General features: G+C 33.8%; 2 protein-coding genes and 2 long non-coding RNA genes across 6 annotated transcripts in view; 2 read left to right on the forward strand and 2 right to left on the reverse strand.

Moving 5' to 3' along the window:
• Positions 1 to 1808: 1808 nt before the first annotated feature.
• On the reverse strand, positions 1809 to 5242 carry LOC119476696. Its single transcript, XR_005204086.1, has 3 exons — positions 5083 to 5242; positions 4888 to 5012; positions 1809 to 2238 (listed from the first exon to the last, which is right to left on the reverse strand). It is a non-coding gene; the product is annotated as an uncharacterized LOC119476696 (long non-coding RNA).
• On the forward strand, positions 5126 to 6201 carry LOC119476697. Its single transcript, XR_005204087.1, has 2 exons — positions 5126 to 5260; positions 6003 to 6201. It is a non-coding gene; the product is annotated as an uncharacterized LOC119476697 (long non-coding RNA).
• An 8466-nt stretch (positions 6202 to 14667) lies between these two features.
• Positions 14668 to 18391, forward strand: nkx2.4b (NK2 homeobox 4b). The gene is made up of 3 exons (XM_037750775.1): positions 14668 to 15159; positions 17503 to 18122; positions 18198 to 18391. Exons 1-3 carry the CDS (start codon positions 14730 to 14732, stop codon positions 18378 to 18380), a joined length of 1233 nt encoding a protein of 410 aa, XP_037606703.1. The 5' UTR covers positions 14668 to 14729; the 3' UTR covers positions 18381 to 18391.
• Positions 18392 to 19292: 901 nt separating this feature from the next.
• xrn2 (5'-3' exoribonuclease 2) overlaps positions 19293 to 22450 on the reverse strand; it is a 45373-nt gene continuing 42215 nt past the window's right edge. For 2 of the 3 annotated variants that reach the window (XM_037750772.1, XM_037750771.1), the window contains 2 exons: positions 21715 to 21931; positions 19293 to 19687 (listed from right to left, as the gene is read on the reverse strand). In XM_037750772.1, coding sequence (XP_037606700.1) covers positions 19625 to 19687; positions 21715 to 21931 — 280 coding nt within the window. In that variant the 3' untranslated portion in view covers positions 19293 to 19624. Of the gene's footprint in view, positions 19688 to 21714; positions 21932 to 22450 lie in introns of those variants that run through there. The other variant, XM_037750773.1, reaches the window with a different exon arrangement.

Genomic DNA, 22450 nt, shown 5'->3' on the forward strand with positions numbered 1-22450 from the left:
GAGGTCAGAGGTCAAGGGACCCCTTTGAAAATGGCCATGACAGTTTTTCCTCGCCAACATTTAGTGTAAGTTTGGAGCGTTATTTAACCTCCTTCATGAAAAGCTAGGATTTTTCAGACTTTTTATTGGACATTATTCTAGCTTTTTTTCTGACCTTTTTAAACATTGTTGGTTCTACTGGAGCTGGTGAGGCCGAACCCTTCACTGAGGGACACAGTTCCTAAAACACTAACAAGTTCACGTTATGAGCTCGTGTTCGGCCTTAAAATGATTGTTTAAATTCACAGAATAAAGCCCCGTATAAATGATAAATGCCATTACTCAAACGGTGAGAAAATTCCCTCTTTTTTGAACGGAGTTTGGTTGATGTCAGGATTAGTTTTTTTCCCAGAAAAAGTAATTTCCAGAAAGGATGAGTGTCTTGAAACAAGACAGAATAAAACATGTCATAAGAGAAAATTAGAATTTTAAAGTTAAAGCATTTTTAAAACTTTATGACAGTTTCTGATTGATTTATCTTCTAATTTAAATAACCAGTTTTTAGAGTATTTACTCGTGAAATGGAGAATTCCCCTTAAAAATTACCGTTTTCTGTCTCATAGGTTTGGAAAATTGATTCTTATCCTCATCACAGATATCAAATGTCTAAAACTCCTTCTTGATAAATATGGATGAAAAAGTCTGAACTGATCATAAAACTGATAAAACTGATAAAACTGATCAAACCAAACCTCTTGTTGTTTTTTGGGACTTTGTGTTTTTGTTGTGTTTTTTTCCTGTAAAGTGTCACTTTTATCTGGAAAAAATGTTTCCGTGTGTTTTATAAATCTATTTATAATGTTGACCTGTTGTTTTGTAATAAACTGGATATTTATGATGGTGAATAAAAGTTGGAGCAGATGTGAGAGAGACTGGTTTGATTTCAGATCTGAGGTTGGGGTCGCTCAGACATATAAGAGTATTCAGAATATTGTTCATTAACTATTTATTTCATCATGTATTTCATGCATATTCCAAAAATATAAACCAATGCTTCATTAATCAACCTATAAAAGGACTTGATTCAGTTAGGATGTAGGAAAGTTTGAAGTCAAAATTCTTAATAAATAGATTTCATTGGCTCTTAAACTGAGATTTAATGTCCCGTCATGTTGCTATAATATCTCTGTATTATTCCTGCAGAAATAAAGGTGTGTCTCTATTGTCTAAAAGTGTCTAAACTGACAGTATGACACTTTATAATATACGTGTTTCCTGTGGGGAGTTACTGCTGAATTTCAGCTAAATAACTCATTTAATATTTTACTATGAAAGAAATATAAAAATGGTCACAACTACAGGCCCCAATAAAGAGATGTTTAGTCATTAGAAAGTCATATTTTAGGATGTTATTATGGCTGAATTAATTATATTCTTAAAAACTATTTGAAAAGTAAATGGAGTTTGGTACATTAGCAGATTTGTTTTCCTCAGAAAAAAATGTATTACCGCATTTCTAGGAGCTTAATGTGTCTTCATCAGGACTGATTGTAATCATCTGAGCAAACTGCGGATCAGCAGCATTTAAGGCAGCGGTTCCCAACCTGATCTCAGGGTTACATGATGATGATTAACATAATAAAAGAAACAAAAAAAACAACTTTTCCTTTCATTTGTAGCATTTTTTCTTATAAAATATTGGATATTTTCATGTTTCCGGGTCTTTAAAAATCAAAAAAACTGAGTCGCTACAACCTAAAAATCTCAAGTTACGTTAATGCGTTAAAGAAATTAGTGGTGTAAAAAGAAATTTGTGTTAACGCATAATTATCGATTGCAGATAGATTTTTTCAATGAACTAAAATACATTAAAACACAATAAAATGTCACTTGTTAAAAGTGGATAACGTCCTTTATAATAAGAGTATTTATAGCAACAGATGTGATGCTGTGGGTATAAAGTTAATTTCATTTATCTTCTGTCCTGCAGTCTGTTTTATATGTTTTATTATCTTTAGACTGATTATTTTCTATTGAAACGTGTGACGGGATTAAAACATCTTCACTGCAGCCGACGACTTCATTCAGAAAGAAAACCAGCCAGTTAAACTGTGATGTGACAAAGAGAGAAAGAAAGACCCCCGTGTGTGTGTGTGTGTGTGTGTGTGTGTGTGTTGGTGGGGGGGTCTCTGTATTCAGAGGGGTCAGAGGTCAGATGGATGATGTCACCGGAGGGGGGTTATAATGTGTCACCTGCTGCTATAAAAGAGGAGAAGAAGAAGAGAAGAGGAAACAGATCCCAGAGTTTAAAGGACGAGTTTTTATCTTCTTTTAGCTCATTTCACACTCAACACATTTATGTTATTAACAACAAACCTCGTAAAAATATATATTATAACTAATAGAGTGTTTATCACAGCCTCATATCTCTTCTTCTTCCATTAAAACACACTCACTGTTGTTCCCTCATCACCATGAACACACTGTAGTTTATTCTGAATCAATCCCACACTCAACGTCCTGCTGACACTAATATAGGAAATATACATTATAAATAAATTATAGTTTTATAATTTTATGTTTTTTATTGTTTATACTTTTTTTTATTTATCATCATTATTAAAGTGTTTATTTGACTTTTTTTTAATTTAATCAACATTTTATGGCTGATCATTATTATCTCTTTTATTCTATTTTTTTAATTAAAATTTTATTATTTTAATACAATCTGCTTATTTTGTGTAGTTTCATTTATTTATTTTTATTTTTATTTTATTTCCTTGTATTTTATTTATCTTTTATTATCTTAAATACCTATCTCTCTTATTGCTTTCTTATTCAATTAACTTCTATCTTGGTTGTTTTGGTGCATTAATCTCTAAATCCATTTATAACATTCTATATTTTTGTCAACACTTTGAATTACATTTGAGTTGTTTGAAAGGTGCTATATAAATAAAGTTTGATTGATTGACTAATACTCACTAGAGCACCACATGTGGATTAATCCGCCGCTGAAAATAGTCCCCAACTAATGCTCTATTTCCTGCTGTTTGTTTGATAAAAACTATAATGAGCAGATGGTTTAGTAAATTACTTAATGTCTTTGTTAAATAAATTAAAACACGTATTAATAAGGAGCATTAATTAAACGTGAAACAAAAACATCAGCTGCATACCGTCATACTTCAGTAAACTGTTTTAGGATTAATCAGCAGAGATTTGATATTTTATTCTCTTATTTTATTTTACGCTATTTTCCTCTATAAACAGTTTGATTCCATGTTATAATAAATTATTAGTGTATTGTATAATTTCATTAAGCTAATTTCTTATCTCATTTTATATCTTTTTATTCAAGGAAACCAACATTATTTCCCAGCTCTATGCCTGTAGTGTAAATACAGAGTTTCTTTGTATTTTTAATCTCTTATTCTTTTGTGTCTATTGTGCTTTTGTATTTTATTTTTATATTTTGTTGTCCTTCTCTATTTCATAATTTATTTATTTGAGGTTGGTTTATCTATACTTTTTTTAAAAATACATTTTGAACATATTTAACATATTTTCATCCTGCAGTCAGCAGGTGGCAGCAACAGCTTGATCAAAACATGCAGCGCACACACTTGTACTTGGATAATGTGAGGACCCTCATTAACATATAATATAATATAATATAATATTATATTATTATAATATATTATAATAATATAATATATTATAATATATAATATAATATAATATAATATAATATTATATTATATTATATTATATAAAATAATAATATTAACATTGTTTTAATAATAATCAGGTTGTTCTTTGTTCAGCAGATTAAAATGTGTCTGTGGACTGAAACTGGAAACTGGAGTCATGATTTTCTTACAAAGTATATATTATAATATATGACTATTTATATAGTTTCATTTCTTTAAGGTTTCCTAAAACAGCTGCTCACTGTAGTTTTTACCAAACAAACAGGAGAAAATAGTTATGAATAATACACAATGAAAATTCAGAATTTACATTTTTATTATTTCTTAATTTTTTTTTTTATTATTTATTTATATTTTATGTATTATTATTATTATTATTATTATTATTATGCTGGCTGCATTTAAATATTTTTTAAATCAGTTCAAAATAATAATAAAAAAGAAAATACTGTTCATATGAACTACACCAACCTAAAATAAATAAACTATTACACAGAGAGGGACGACAAAAATAAAATACTAATATTTGTATAAATAAAAATAAAATACAAAAGCCCAACAGACACTTACAGAAATAATAACAAAAAGAATAAGAGAGAGAAATAAATTCTGTATTTCCACTAAAGTATGAGACAGACGTAGACCTGGGAAAATAATGTTGGTTTCATTAAATAAAAAAATGAGACAAGATTTTTAATTAGCTTAATGCAATTATACAACACACTAATAATGTAATATAAAATGGAATCAAACTGATTATAGAGGAAAATAATGTAAAAAAAAAAAAGAATAATAAGAGATAAAATCTGATAAATTGTTTCGTATATGGAGAAAAAACGTTTATTAAAGAACCAAACCAGTTTTAATAGGTTTTAACTCATTTACTGCAAATCACATATAATATAAAATCTGATATATGATTAAATCCTAAAACAGTTTACTATAGCATGGCAGTATTCAGCTGATGTTTTTGTTTTACCTTTAATTAATGCTCCTTATTTTTATGTATGTTTATTTATTCAACAAAGACATTCTGTAACTGAGTTTTTATCAAGCAAACAGGAAATAGAGCTTTAGTTGGGGATTATTTTCAGTCAGAATTAACTACAGTGTGTTGATGGTGATGAAGGAAACAGTGAAGCTCAGTTATTACAGACCTTCACTGTTGGTTTTAGTTTAGTAGACAAACACTCACCTAAAGAAGAAGAAGATGATGTCATGATGAAGAGGAGGAGCTGCAGCAGCTGGTATCTGAAGTTTGACTCTTCTTGTATCTTGAAATGTTGTTTGAGCTGCAGGAACTTTCCTCCACCTGAAAACCTGAACATACACTCAGGTGTGTCACATGACGTCACAGTCAGAGCAGGACTACACCTGTTTACCGGTTTACCTGTTTGCCGCCCCCTGCTGGTCTGGAGGGGACATGACCAGATACAGATTTTGACCTGTCACAGCAGGAGGTCTCCCGTCACAGACTAGATGTTCTAAAGCCTGAAGCAAACAGAGCCATGAGGAGGAGCAGAAGTCTAGTTCTCTCTCAGAACACTTGAATTACAATATGCTGAAAAGTTATTATGGGATTATTTTACGCAACAATGCCAAAAATATAAAATGCCTACTGCAGCTTTAAGGCAACAACATCATTTTTCACTCACTAGAATAGAATGATAGAATAGAATAGAATGTCTTTATTGTCATTGTATCATTAAAAACCATACAACGACATCTAGAGTGCTACTCCTGTAAGGTGCCGTAAGTTAAAAACACAACCTCCACACATCATTCATACATGTACCACACAATAATAATAATAATAATAATAATAATAATCATAATAATAATCATAATCATAATCATAATCATAAATAATGAATAAAAAATATTGCACATGTAAAAAAATAAATAAAAAAAACATTAATTTTCACTGGTCAATTTTGAGATTTTGGTCTATTTCTGTTTCAGAAAACTATATATATATAAATAAATACAAAAAATAATCAGCTTTTTACCTCAATGCAGAAAATGAGGAAGGGCACCCACAGGCATTTTTATTATTTATTATTTATTATTTATTTATTTATTTATTTATTTATTTATTTATTTATTTATTTATTTATTTTAGAGGGTTACTAGCGTCCCCCCAGAAGGTGGCGCCCGAGTTAGTTACTTGTACTTTACATTCCACCACTGATGTGGTTTCAGGGTCGAAAGGGAGGAAACTGGACACATGCACACACACACACTCACACACACACACACACACACACATCTTCATGTTTCTTAATGTGTGTTTTTCTTCTTCTTTAACAGCTAAGTGGTGCCGAGACGTCACCTCGACCTCCATCGACCCTCCAACAGACTCACTGAGTGATTTCTGAAGGACACTTCTCCACACGTGACCTCTGACCTCTGTCTCTGCACGCCGTAACAACCAGGTCAAGATGGAGTCGTTCTTTTCTCCTGACAGCCTGATGTTACCTTCATTTAATAAATACATAAATAAATAAAACAGCCTCTCACGGTCAGTAGAAGAAAATCAATGCAGAGAAAAATCACTTTAATACATATTTATATTTATATGTACAGTATACATATTATTATGAGCACTTTGGTGAAATGTGACTTTGGTTTAAGCTTTGGTAAAATAAAACTTAATAGATAGATAATAACTCGTCATGGGAAATAACTTAATTTAACCTTTAGTGCTTTTAATCTGTCATTTTATGGACAAACACAATGTTGGTTTTAATTGGAAATATGTGAACTATGTTAGTGTTTGTTTTTCTTTATGACACAATAAAAGGTTATTTTGTGTAAACAAACAAACTAATTCTTTTGGGATTGAAGTTATTATTATTAAGACAGTTCAGACTGTGAAGGATCCAGCAGAGGAGAGATGCTGTTAGAGATATATATATATATATATATATCACAGACTGCACCTTTAAGACTAAAACAACTAAACACACACAACTGGGACAAAGTTCACCAGTCCACACATTTTAGTTCCTAGTTGTGGTCGCTAGAGGGTTCATCTTCATCATCATCTTCATCTTCATCTTCATCTTCATCATCATCATCATCATCATCATCATCATCATCATCATCATCATCTTCATCATCATCATCATCATCATCATCCCCACCACCTCCTCCTCCTCCTCCTCTTCCTCGTCCTCTTCCTCTTCCTCCTCCTCCTATTCCTATTCCTCCTCCTCCTTGTCCTCCTCCTCCTCCTTGTCCTCTTCCTCCTCCTCCTCCTCCTCCCTCTCCTATTCCTCTTCCTCCTCCTCCTCCTCCTCCTCCTCTTCCTCCTCCTCCTATTCCTATTCCTCCTCCTCCTCCTCCTCCTCCTCCTCCTCTTCCTCCTCCTCCTCCTCCTCCTCCTCCTCCTCCCCCTTCTCCTCCTCCTCCTCCTCCTCCCTGTCCTCTTCCTCCTCCTCTTCCTCCTCCTCTTCCTCCTCCTCCTCCTCTTCCTCCTCGTCCTCCTCCTCCTCCTCCTCCTCTTCCTCTCAGTGAGGAGTTTTAGTGGATTTTTCTAGTCTCAGGAGCCAGGTGGTCTGACCTCCTCCTCCTCCTCCTCCTCTTCCTCCTCCTCCTCCTCCTCCTATTCCTCCTCCCTCTTCTCCTCCTCCTCCTCCTCCTATTCCTCCTCCCCCTTCTCCTCCTCCTCCTCCTCCTCCTCCCTGTGCTCTTCCTCCTCCTCTTCCTCCTCCTCTTCCTCCTCCTCCTCCTCTTCCTCCTCGTCCTCCTCCTCCTCCTCCTCCTCCTCCTCCTCCCTGTGCTCTTCCTCCTCCTCTTCCTCCTCCTCTTCCTCCTCCTCCTCCTCTTCCTCCTCGTCCTCCTCCTCTTCCTCCTCCTCCTCCTCTTCCTCCTCGTCCTCCTCCTCCTCCTCCTCCTCTTCCTCTCAGTGAGGAGTTTTAGTGGATTTTTCTAGTCTCAGGAGCCAGGTGGTCTGACCTCCTCCTCCTCCTCCTCCTCTTCCTCCTCCTCCTCCTCCTGGATGGAGTGGGCTGCCTTTTGAAGAGGCGTTCATGGACCCCAGCTGCTCGGCCTAATGCTCCTCCAGAGAGCTGAGGATTAAACTGAGGGGAGGAATGAAAGGAGACGTAAAAGGAGGAGTTACATGTTGTAGTGTCCCTCCACCTCCTCTTTCTACTCCTCCTCCTCCTCCTCCTCCTCTTCTACCCTCCACCCTCAGTCTGAGACACGACGACGCCACAGGTGAAATGACCAGAAAACTCATCAAGAAGTGAAAGTACCCAGAATCTTAGAAACACATAAATCAAAGAGACAAAACAGCTACAGCCGCCATCTTGGACTGAAACCGCTTATTATATTTATAATATTTTATTATTTAACACAGGACATTTCAGTAGAATATGACCATAAATTAGAAATAAATTAGTTTTTCTTTTGTACGGCTCTTTGTAGGCGGATGTTTTACTGGCGTCCGGTCGTCGCTTTCAGTCCAAAATGGCGGAATTGTTTCTCTGCTGCCAGGCGCTGAATGAACATTTCACTTCTTGACCTTCTTCTTCTAAATCACCAACAAATATCTTCCTCGGTGATTTCAGCTGGTAAAAAAGATGAATATTTTATCACTGGAGGAGATGAACTTAAATGTAAACATGTTTTTTTACTTTTTATTATTTTTAAAGAAAATTTTCAAACTTCCTTAAATTGTCACTTAAGTTTGTAGAAATACACTTAAAGTTAGATTTAACCATTAAACATGAACTAAAGGTCACTTTTAAACAGATTATTCTCTCACAGATACAACATTAATATCTCGATATCTCACAGCCTTGTTTCCATATTTATCATATTTAAGTATTATTCCACATCACACAGTGATAACTTTAACTCATGTTTGAGGTTTACAAGAGCAAAAAAAATAATTTTTAATAAAATAAAATACAACAGTTGTATAAAAACATTTGAGGTTTTGACAGATCAGCTTGAAAACTAGGATTTAAGTTTTATTCTAAAATAAATAAATAAATAGATAAATAAATAAATAAATAAATAAATAAATAAATAAATAAATAAATAAATAAATAAATTGATTATTTTGAAACTGAAATATTCAAATTAAATCATAAAATCCTCTTTTTTTAGAAGTAAACATGAAGCAGTTCAGTCTTTTTTTCTTGCTGCAAATAAACTCACTTAACCACAGAGGGATTTAATCAAGTCTCTTTATTATTAATATTAATATTATAATTAAAGCATGTTATTCAGAGAGCAGCCGGAGGTCGAGGACGACGTCTCTCAGAGCTGAAAAAGATTTTCTTCTCTGACTTACAAGAAGATTTTTCTCTGATAGATGAGAAGACGAAGGTTCACTGACCTTCACTGACCTTCAATGACCTTCACAGAGGAGTTAAATGAGAGGACGGAGCCTTTTAAAGGAAGAAAGACGTGAATGTTTCTGTTCTTTCTGCCCACTCTGCTGCTTATTCACACAGATTCTCTCTCACATTAGATTTCTGCAGGAGGGAAACAGGTGGAGGTTCATGGTGGAGGTTCGTTCAGAGTTTAAATACATTAAATATAGACTTTAATAAAGCAGAATAAAGACATCTAAGTAACCAACAACTGAGTCTGAGGAAGTCTGAAAAAAAGACTTTATTATTACAGAGTAAGAATAAAACAATATCTCCATTTTCTGTTAATTATTGGGATTTTTTTTTCTTTATTCAGTCAACTGTAGTTTCTGTAAACTGCATTTTCTATCACAAAGGAATAAAAAGTCATTTATTTATTATTTTGTTGGCCTTATAGTAGCTAAAAGTAGTCTAAAACTGCTGGAATCAGCTTAGAAAATAAAATAATAATAATAAAATAGTTTATTAACTTGAACAATATAAACTCTCCCATGTTGATAAAACCTTCAAATCCACAATAAATAAATAAATAAATAAATAAATAACACTAAGGACATGATCTCAGTGGAAGCTTATATATATATAGTGTAATTATAATATCATAGTGATATTATAACATATATTTCATATTAAGAAAGTAAAAACACCCCTCAGTAGAATTAATTCACCTTAAACTGATTATAGACACATTATAAGTCCTTATGGGAACTTTATAATATCATATCATCCTTTAAGTCTCCATAAATTCATTAAGTGTGTCCGTATACTCTGATGACATTAGTAACATGTAGTCAGTATTATGGTGCTATAAAACATATTATAAGAATTAAAACGCCTTAATTAATTCACCATTAAGAGACATTAGAAGCGTATAAAACTGTATGATAACATAAGAAAGACCATAAAGTAACTTTACAGTACATGTAGTCCCTTTATATTAAGATATTATAAGATAAATGTAATAAACTCCCCTTAAACTCCCTCAGACACATTAGAGGTCCCTGATGAGAATATTATAATATTATATAACATCTTTAAAAAGCTTCTTTAAGTCGACATAAAGTCAGTAAACTGTAGCAGAGACACATTATAAATCTGTATGAAACTTTAGAGGCAACATGAACTCTTTTTAGGAAAATTATAGAGACATCAGAAGAGAAATTATAAGAGTTAAAAATATCTATTATTCTTATTATTCTTATTCTTATTATTTAATTAATTATTATTTTAAGTAACTATAAAGTCATTATAAACTACCACAGACACATTGTAATGTAAGTCTCTATGGGATTATTATTATAATTATTATTATTATCTTAAGTAACTATAAACTCACTATAAACTACCACAGACACATAAAAATAATAAACTTACAGTATAATGTGTCTGTGGTAGTTTATAGTGAGTTTATAGTTTATAATAATATTTAATTAAATAAAAATAATAATAATAATAATAATAGACTTACAGTATAATTAATTAATTAATTATTATTATAATTTAATTTATTATTATTTTAAGTAACTATAAAGTCATTAAACAATATAAGTGAGTCTGTATAGTGACATCAGAAACGCCAGAGGCCCTATATATACTGTATATAGAATATTATACAGATATCATAATAATTAATTGATTAAACTCATAACAAACTTCGTATTAAACAGCTGGAACAGAAAACATCTGTAAAGATGATGAGTCCATGAAGCTGCATCAGCTCTCTCTCTCTCTTTCTGGTGTGTTCCCGGTTCCTCCCGGTTCCTCCCGGTGGGTTACCTCTCTCTGATCCGGGAATGGAGCTCTGATCCCGGGGTGAAGCTCCGCTGAGGTCCCGGTGAGTCCCGGTGCTTCCTGCAGCTGCTCAGTTCACCGGAGAGGAAATAAAAGCGTATTTTAATCCGCAGCCTGAAAACTAGAGAGAGAGAGAAGAGCGAACATATGAAGTGACGTGAGGCAGCAGGTCAGCAGGTGATTGGCTGCTCGGACTGTTTACACCTTTTAAAGGTGCATTATATAATATCATATATTATGATATAATATAATACAATATAATATAATATAATATAATATAATATAATATAATATAATATGATATATAATATAATATAATACAATATAATATAATATAATATGATATGATATGATATAATATGATATATAATATAATATCATATATTATGATATAATATAATACAATATAATATAATATAATATAATATAATATGATATATAATATAATATAATACAATATAATATAATATAATATGATATATAATATAATACAATATAATATAATATAATATAATATAATATAATATGATATATAATATAATATAATACAATATAATATAATATAATATGATATGATATGATATAATATGATATATAATATAATACAATATAATATAATATAATATAATATAATATAATATAATATGATATATAATATAATATAATATAATATGATATGATATGATATAATATGATATATAATATAATATAATATAATATAATATAATATAATATAATATAATATAATATAATATGATATAATATAATATGATATATAATATAATATAATATAATATGATATGATATGATATAATATAATATGATAGGATATCATATAATATAATATCATATAATATGATATAATATAATATAATATAATATAATATAATATAATATTATATTATATTATATAATATAATATAGTTATTAATTCAAGAGGAACCTGCAGGAAACATCTGCAGAAATGCACTCAGAATATTTTATATTTTTAAAATTCTGACAAAATATTAAAGTGATAAAATTAAAAATTAAAGTAAAAAAAACGTTGGAAATTTACTTTAGATGTTGGTTGTTCTGGTCTCCAGTTTTCTGTATTTTTTTAATAGATCTTATAAATTAATATAACGAGTTTTAAGATTTCTTTTCTCTGTGGATCAACTAACTTGTCGCCTCATTCCAAACATTTTATATAAATCAATTAATAATAATAATAATAATAAGAAAAAATAATTTCGAGTTTAAAATCTTCCATAAGTCAAGAAATTCTCAAAAGTTTAACTTTTAAAAAAAATCGAAATGTTAAATTAATTTGTTAGAATTAGACAGAGAGGAAAATAAATAAGAACATTTATAACAAATGATCATAAATGAATTAAGTATCATGTGGTTAAGTAAATAAAACATTAATAGATTAATGGTGGCACAAATTAAACAGTAAAGTGTTTTGTTTTACAACTATAAAACAGGCCTATATGATAAATAAATAAATAAATAGCCTATTTATAAAGATATTCAGGTGACTTTTATGGCTGTCAGATTTGATAAAATACTCATTTGTGTGCTAAAAAATTCACAGTAAAAACTGGAATTGGAAGAAAAAGAAAATCTGAATAATAAAGTTGAATTAAAAATGCTTTAAAACATTTATCTTCACAATCAGTAAGAGAAACTTTATATTTTCAAGACAAGAAACTGTTCAATTTCTAACTGAGTTAAATTACAGAAAACAACTGTGATTAAAGGTCTATTCGTTGATGGAGAATTAAATCAAATTAAATATAACGTGAGGTTTTATTTACAGGAAAAAAAAAATGCAATAAATGAAAATTAAACTGAACAAAGAAGTGAGTTCATATCCGAGTAAGAAAATAGAACTGCAGCTTTCATTCACATCCATTCGTGCGTAAAAATGAAAAAATGAAAACACAGTAAAACCTGACAGGTGGAGGTGTTACAGAAGTTAGGTCAGCCAGACGGAGAAGTCGAGAAATTACAATGAAAAGTTCTGGACCCTTTGAACATAAAACAACCTGCAGCTCCAAACAATACAAGTTCCCAAAATGTAAAAAAAAATAGGCAACAAAAATATATTTTATTTTATTATAAGAGAAGCTCGTCTGTGGCTTTAAAGGAATTTGTGCGTCCGCGTTCTTGTTTGGGTCAAACCTCATTAACCATCATCATCACCATCATCATCATCATCATCATCATCATCAGATGAAGAAGAAGAAAGTAGGTCCAAACCATTTCCTCCACTTACCTCTGTAATGTGAACTGAAAAATAAAAATAAAACTAAATTAAATTAAAAAATTAAAAAAATGTTAATAATAAGTAATATTAAATGGGATAATACATGTGTTAATGTGAGTATTATAAGTTAAGCTCGTCTGAGGAATTTGTGCGTCCGCGTTCTTGTTTGGGTCAAACATCATCATCATCATCATCATCAGATGAAGAAGGTAGGTCCAAACCATTTTCTCAACTCACCTCTGTAATGTCAACTGAAAAATAAAACTAAAACTAAATACAATTAAATAAATAAACTAAATAAAATTAAAAAATTAAAAAAATGTTAATAATAAGTGATATTAAATGGGATAATAAATGTGGTAATGTGAGTATTATAAGTGAAGCTCGTCATACAGGTCTGAAGCTCGGCCGTGGTGTTGCTGTATAATAACGGAGGAGATATCCGACAGAAGTGCTGCAACAATGTTGCTCTCTGCAGAGGAAGCAGAGACTGAAACGCTGCGTCCTTCACTCTGCCTCTGTTCTGTGTGCTCCAGTACCACCAACATTTACATTCCCATACTGTGTCTGTGTGTGTGTGATGTGATTTACAAAATGGACCTGGTTCTTCATTAGCTGTGTGCAGGAAGCATGCAGCAGGTCAGTAGTTACACACAGAGGTGAATGGAGAGAGACAGAGAGAGAGAGAGACACGTAGCTGAGCAGAGAGCTGGAGCTGGGCGTCGCAGTAAAGTTACAATGTAACACACAACACTCCAAACAATGTAACACAACACTCCAAGGACTTCAGGAAGTAGTTACAATGTAACACACAACACTCCAAACAATGTAACACAACACTCCAAGGACTTCAGGAAGTAGTTACAATGTAACACACAACACTCCATGGACTACAGGAAGTAGTTACAATGTAACACACAACACTCCAAACAATGTAACACACAACACTCCAAACAATGTAACACACAACACTCCAAGGACTTCAGGAAGTAGTTACAATGTAACACACAACACTCCATGGACTACAGGAAGTAGTTACAATGTAACACACAACACTCCAAACAATGTAACACACAACACTCCAACATGGACTTCAGGAAGTAGTTCCAATGTAACACACAACACTCCAACATGGACTTCAGGAAGTAGTTCCAATGTAACACACAACACTCCAACATGGACTTTGTTACAATGTTGCAGCCTTGCAGCCTTGAAGCTTTGAAGCCTTGAAGCGGTGCTGCGTTCACAGGTTGTCAGGAATCAGCAGTACTCTGAGAAAGATGCTACAAAAAGGTCCTGGTCATTGGCTCAGATTGAATAGCAGGATGTTTGTTTTTCATCATCATCATCATCATCATCATTAGATGAAGAAAGTAGGTCCAAACCATTTTACCTCTGTGATGTGAACTGTTGTCTGCTGTGCGCGTCGCTCCGCCCTCTGAGAGTCGGAGGAGTCTGAGTCCAGCTGGATAACCAGGACAGCTCGTCTCCTCCTGCAGCCGAGCAGCTGGACCTCCTCTCAGGGAGACAGACTGGAGGGAGGGAGGGGGACGCAGGCAGAACCGGACCGACCCGGACCACATCCAGAAGCAGAACCAGAGCACCATGTCCTTCAGCCCAAAGCACTCCACCCCCTTCTCAGTCACCGACATTCTGAGCCCGATGGAGGACAGCTACCGGAGGTTCGGAGGGATGGATCCCGGGTACCGGCAGCAGCAGGTCTCCCAGCAGCCCGGTACGCACCAGCACCATCAGCACCACCAGGAGCCTCATCTCCATCACCACCACCACCACCATCACCATCACCACCTGTCCTCCTCCTCTTCATCCTCATCCTCCTCCTCTTCCTCAGCCTCAGCAGCAGCCGCCTACCACCATGTGGTTCCACATCACCACGGGGTGCCACAGTTCTCCGGGTCCGCAGGAGGGTTCTGCAGCGGCGGCATCGGGACCGTGGGAGATCTTCCGTCCTACCAGGAGACGGTGAGGACCGGAGGAGCCTGGTACAGAGACCCGGAGCCCAGATACCAGACCAGTAAGACTTTACACTTCAATTATAAGTTGTAAAAAAAGAGAAAATGTGGCGCTTTTACGCACGATGGAAGAACTGTGAAATGCTCCAAAAATGTGTCTGAATTTAAGAGCAGACATCAGAATCAGAATCAGAATCAGAATCAGGATGGTGTTTATATTCAGGTGTAAGAGATATAGACTAGGAATTTGCTTTGGTTTTGTTGGTGCAAGTTAAACAGTATAATAACAAAAGAATAGATAAAACGTTAGAATAAAATAAGAATAAAAAAATACGCACGATGGAAAAAACTGTGAAATCCTCCAAAAATGTCTAGTGACTTTGAAATGCGTTAATTTTCAAAGTTTATGGTTAAATTATCTGTGGATTTAATAATAACTTAATGTAATTTTTAATCATCATATAGACTTGAAACTTCAATTCAAAGTTGTGAAAAGGAGAAAATGTGACGCTTTTACGCATGATGGAAAAACTGTGAAATCCTCCAAAGATGTGTCTGAATTTAAGATCACACATTTAGATTAAAATGACTTTTTATCGTATATTTTATGGCACCTACATTTCTTTAATTTTCCAAGTTTATATATATATTTTTAAATTATCTGTGGATTTAATAATAACTTAATATAATGTTTAATCATCATATATAGTGACCACAAGGTGTTTATGATCTTCAATAGTGACTTTAATTGATTTAAATATACATTTATAGGTCTGTTATAATAAAGAATATCTCATATTTGGTCTTTTACGCACGATGGAAAAACTGTGAAATGTTCCAAAAATGTGTCTGAATTTAAGAGCACAGAATCAGAATGGTGTTTATTTTCAGGTGTAAGAGGTTAAGACTAGGAATCTGCTTTGGTTATGTTGGTGCAAATAAGCAGTATAATAACAAAGAATAGATAAAAACGTTAGAATGAGATAAGAATAAAAAAATTTAATTTCTACCAATATACAAATAAGCTACAAACAAAAATAAAAAGATTAAAATGACTTTTTATTGTATATTTTATGGCACCTAAATTTCTACTATTCTCTCCCTCCATTAGGACGTCAAACAGGCCTCAGAATTCACTTTAGTGACTTTGAAATGCTTTAATTTTCAAAGTTGACAGTTTTTTTTTTAATTATCTGTGGATTCCATAATAACTTAATATAATAATACTATATAAATATAAATATATATAATCATCATATAGACTTTTAACTTTTAAAGTTTCAAAGTTCAAACAATTCAAAGTTTTAAATCGGAGAAGTTGTAAAAAGGAGAAAATGTGGTGCTTTTACGCACGATGGAAAAACTGTGACATGTTCCAAAAATGTGTCTGAATTTAAGAGCACACATTAAGATTAAAGTGACTTTTTATTGTATATTTTAAGGCACCTAAATTTCTATTATTCTCTCAGAATCAGAATCAGTATCAGAATGGTGTTTATATTCAGGTGTGAGACGTATACACTAAGAATTTGCTTTGGTTTTGTTGGTGCAAGTTAAACAGTATAATAACAAAAGAATAGATTAAAAACCTTAGAATAAAATAAGAATAAAAAAAATGAATTTCTACCAATATACAAAATGAGCTATAAACAAAAATAAAAATATTAAAATGACTTTTTATTGTATATTTTAAGGCACTCAGATCTCTACTATTATCTCCCTCTATTAGGACGTCAAACAGGCCTCAGAATTCACTTTAGTGACTTTGAAATGCTTTAATTTTCCAAGTTGATAATTATCTGTGGATTTAATAACTTAATATAATTTTTAATTAACATATAGTGACTTATAAGTGTTTATGGTCTTCCATAGTGACTTTAATTGCTTTAAATATACATTTATAGGTCTGTTATAATAAAGAATATCTCATATTTGTGCTTTGATAACGGGATTTAATCCTAAATGTAATTATAAGTTTATATAAATAATAGCAAGATGTTTACTTGTTTTCCACTGAACTTTTCTGCTTATTTAACTTTTAAATTAAAGTTTTTTATTAGTAATTTAGTAATTTGGATATTCTTTTTACTTATATATCTATTTTTTGTATATATGTTTTTCCTGTGTCTGTACTGGCTTATTTTATATTAATATTTTAAGTTTCTTTGTACCGAGAATGTTATTATTGGGGACGTTTGTGAATGTTTGTTGTGTTGTTTCAAAATGAACAAAAAAACAATAAATATAAAAAAAGAAAAAAAAGAAAAAGTAATTTAGTAATGAATTGAATTATTTTGTGTGTTTTTAACAACCCATTAAATGCATCAATGTTTGATAAATATACGGATGTGATTTAATTGTTTTCTTGGTTTTAAAATCCAATCGTTGATTATTTGTTGTCTAAGTCTCCAGATTCATGGGCCCGTCCGGCGGGATGAACGGGATGAACGTGTCCGGGATGATGAGCAGCCTGGCCGGGATGGACTCCAGCTCCAAGTCCTCCATGGTCTCCATGGTGACGCTGCACTCGGCGCCGAGGAGGAAGCGGCGCGTGCTCTTCTCGCAGGCTCAGGTGTACGAACTCGAGCGGCGCTTCAAGCAGCAGAAGTACCTGTCCGCTCCTGAGAGAGAACACCTGGCCGGCCTCATCCACCTCAGCCCCAACCAGGTCAAGATCTGGTTCCAGAACCACCGATACAAGCTCAAAAGGCAGACCAAGGACAAGGTTGGGCAGCCGCTGCAGCAGGACGGGACAGGTGGAGGTGCTGGAGGTGGAGGAGGAGGAAGAGGTGAAGGTGGAGGTCTGTGCACCACGACCCAACGCTCCTCCTCCGTGTCCCCGGTCCTCTCCAAGAACGGTAAGGGCATGCAGCAGCAGCAGGTGAACCAGGTGAACCAGGTGAACCAGGTGCAGCAGGTGAACCAGGTGAACCAGCAGAACCAGCAGGTGAACCAGGTGAACCAGGTGCAGCAGGTGAACCAGGTGCAGCAGTTGAACCAGGTGAACCAGCAGCAGGTGAACCAGGTGACCCGGGGGAACCAGCAGCAGGTGAACCAGGTGAACCAGCAGCAGGTGAACCAGGTGACCCGGGGTAACCAGCAGCAGGTGAACCAGGTGAACCAGGTGAACCATCTGTCCTCCACGGAGGAGCTGGACGATTTGTCCCCGAGTCCTCCGATGGGACTGCACGGTCAGATCAACCTGACGCAGACGGACGCGGCTCTAATCGAGTACACAAACAGCATGATGGGCTCCAGTTTACTGTACGGGAGGACGTGGTAGGGACACCGGGAGGAGGACAGACGGCAGCCGGCCTGTGGGGCCTCATTCCCGGGTTGGATTTTTTGGGAGAACCGGCTGGAGGACAAAAAACTAGCACCAGACTTTTTTTCTTTCTTTCTTTCTTTCTTTCTGTGCGTAAAGTTCTGGTTCCTTTGCGCACACAGGGACTCAAGAGACACTCAGTGGTTTTGAGCAATAAGGTGCAAAAATAAACTGTATATTATTAGAGCCTTGACTGGTCTGAATGTTCTGATTTTCTTCCTCTTTTAAAACAATATTTGTTCAGTCGTTTTTTATGTGACTGCTGCTGCTGCGTAAAAGCATCACATCAGGACGAGGCACGTTCACTGATGTGCTTCCCATTCATTCACACCACATATTAAATTATTGCAGGTTTATATATAAAGTGAATACAAAGTGAAGCAATAGAGGCTATAGAGGAGGGATTCAGCACATTCTCGGTTCGGAATTAAACGAATTGAGAAATATTTTCATTGGAAGTAAATAAATCAGTAAATATTCTTTTGTCACAATTTGTTTCCAGTATTGAATAAAATTATATTTTCAATTTGGACATTTCAATGTTTTTTTTTTTGTGGAGCGAAAATTTCTTCAGTTTTTAAAAAAATGGTATTTGGAGAAATGACATGTGGTGAACTCACGGTATAAACATGAGATGTGGATATAAAACAGTGTCACTGCGACGCTTAAATAAACCGGAATATTCACCAGAAAATACTTCAGATAAATCTAAAAATATCACTTTTCATTTTTTTTTAAATAATCTTGATACTAGTGGGAGTTTTATTAAATATAAGTGTTTTTTTCAGTTTAATTTAAGTAAAATTTAAGTGTGAATAAAAATAAAGTCCTTTATATATATAATTCCTTTCAGACAAATATAATCCCAACATCACTGTAATTCTTTTATTTCACGTTTTTGTTACTTTTTCTAAACACATGAACCACGTTGGAGAGATTCGTCTCAAAAATAAACACAGCGGGACATTTTGTCCTCATTGACACACACTTGTATTTTACAAGTTTTACAGGCTCTTTGTCTTAAAAATCACAAGTTACATAATACACCTTTTTGTTTGTAAGTAGAATAAAAAGGAAAAAAACAACCCATTTAATTGTACAAGAAGACAATAAAATTAAAAACAAAAAAAAGAAAGATGACATGTCTCCCCTACAAATAGTCGCCCGCCCTGAAAGTCCCAAAGTCCAACGTTACTTTGAGTTTAGTTCCAGTCGTATCTTCTGGATGGAGGAGGAGGAGGGTAACCGCGGCCGGTACTGTAGCTCTGAAACACACAAATACACATTACAGAGTTAATACAAGTTAAATAAATGACTCATTTTAAATAATAAAACTGATACCATGATTACAGACTTATAACATAAAAATAATAAAAATATAAATGTAATTTAATCAATTTAATTTATCTGTAACAGTGATTTGACTGTTTTTTAAAATCTAGTTTTTCTCCTTTTTTGCTGGAAACTTCACATTTCCTTCACATGGATCAAATATTAAAATAGTTTTAAGATTTCATCTTTCAAATCCACAAAATTAAAAAAAAAAAAAGAAAAAAAAAAAAGTTTTTATGTTGGAAAAAAATAAAACAAATAAAAAAATAAAAATGAAAAGAAATGAAAAATACAATAAAAAAATAAAACGAATAAAAAAATTAAATAAAACCAAGAAGAAAACAAGAACATGAAAAAACAAAACAACCTTTCAGGAATTAAAACTTTTATCAAATTTAGCTACATATTTGAAAATGTTTTATTTTGTCCACTGGAGCAATGTTTTAATTAAAAGGGTCAATTAACAGAAATTACAACTTTTAAAAACATCACTGGAGAAACTTTCTGCTGGAGAAATAATCCGCATTAACCCATTTGTGCCCAAAGACAACAGAATATTTAATATGATGAGGAGAAACATTTGTTCTGATTGGTGAAAAGTTTAAATCTGGTACGGACAGAGTCTGGAGTATCCAACAGGACAACTTTCACATTTTTAGATCACATGAAAAATCACTTTTATAAATAGTCAAAGTTGGGGTTTTTGAAAAAAAGATGAAAAATGCTAACATTGTGTTTATTAAATGTTTTCCATATGAAATTATTTTTCTACACTGTATATGTGGACATATATTTGATATTCAATTTGTTATGAGTTCATAGATACCAAATACTTGATTGATTGTGCTCCTTGTAGTTTCTGAGATAAAGACAGTTTCTTATCACACTACATCTGGTATCTGGGTTCGTGGGACTACGGTTTTGTGTTGTCCTAAACCAAAGAAATTCTTAGTCAACACTTATATGATTTTGTCGACTAATCGATTGGTTGATTTAATCGACAGATCTGTGAAACTGAGTTTCTCCACACGAATCACACAAAGCATCACTTTAAATCTGGTTGTTTACCAGAGATGAGCTCACACGTTTCTTAGAAATACATCAGTCAGCATGGAAACAGCATTAAAAACGATTAATCGACTAAAGAAATCTTAGTCGATTAATCTTTTTTTTTGGTCTAACTTGACTAGAGAAATCTTGGTCGACTAATCGACTAAAGAAATCTTAGTGGACTAAGACCAAAACGACCGATTAGTCGACTAATCTGTTGACCAATCAGAAGACAGTCTGCATGTGTTTTGATTGAAAATGTTCAGTTTAAGATGTTTCACTGAGTTTTAGTTTTAGTGTCTCATTAAAGTGAAATGTTTTTTTGAAACATCTTGAAAAGTCAATTCGTTCAGATTTAAGAAAATATCATCTAGAAACAAACCCTTAATGGATAATGGAGCAGAAATAATTAGTCGATTAATCAATTACTCGATTGACAAAGTTAATCGTCAACAATTTCTAATATTTGATGCTCTTCTCTGTTTTACATGATTGTTGTAAACGGAGTATATTTTTATTAGACTAAACAATTAACTGATTGATCCAAAAGATAAAGGACAGATAAATAAGTAACAAAAATAATATTTGGCGTAAAAAAGTATGACGTCTAAATAAAAAGTTTAAAACCAACATCTTAATGAGCCGACGCTCTTTTAGAGAATAAACGACGAATAAAAACTGAATTAAAAGTTAAGATTACGAACAAAAATTCCCACTAACGAATGACACGATCGCGTTCCATTCATTTCAAAACCAGCTGAGTGAACTGGGAGGACTGGTTCAGCATCAGCAGCCAATCAGATTTCAGCTCTTTACAACTTTTATTAAAATGATGAAGGGAAATAAAAGTTTTTAATGATAATGAAAGTGGAGCTCCGCCCACAGCTCGTCAGCATTTAAAGTGCTTTACCTGATGCTGCTGTCCCCGGTTGTCCCGGCGATCGTGCCAGTCATCCCTGCGGTTATCGTAGCGCTGCTGGTAGCTGCCGCCCGTCGCCGCCGCCCCTCCTGCTCCTGCTCCCGCCCCGCGGCTCATGTTCTGCTGGTACGCTGACGGCTGCGACTGCGTGGCCCGATCCCAACCGTGACCTCCTCTGCCCCCGTACTGCTGCTGCTGCTGCTGCTGCCTGGAGACACCAACACAGCAAACCTGTCTGAGTACACTCATCAATACACAAATTATAAGAGTTGTTTCTGTCTGAAGTGGATATCAAGACCTTGGAGGAGGAATAAGAAGAAGAAAAAGAAAAAGAAGAAGAGGTACCTGCAGCAGAAATTCAAACATCTCTGAATCTGTTAATGCAGTTAAAACACTCTGTGGTCTCTTTGGTCAGAAAGCACAAAATAGTAGGACTGGGAAAAAAATGTATCACTAGGTATCGCGATTTCTTAAATAACGATTTCTAAACAGATGTTTTAAAGTCAGAATCGATATATTTGCTTCATCTGAGTCTATGTGGAGGTAGAAGGAAGTTACCGCTTTTATTGTGGTAGTCTGAGTAACGTGACGTCATATCCGTTCCGTATCCGTCAACCAAAACAAACCTCAGAGAGTCTAAACCGTTGGAGGGTCGTCGTGGATACGACCTGCACCCTCACATGTTAAATCCAGCGTGGTAAACGCTACACATCCAGTAAAGGATGGA

Source organism: Sebastes umbrosus, chromosome 18, assembly GCF_015220745.1.
Source record: "Sebastes umbrosus isolate fSebUmb1 chromosome 18, fSebUmb1.pri, whole genome shotgun sequence".
In the NCBI taxonomy this organism is placed as follows: Eukaryota; Metazoa; Chordata; class Actinopteri; order Perciformes; family Sebastidae; genus Sebastes; species Sebastes umbrosus.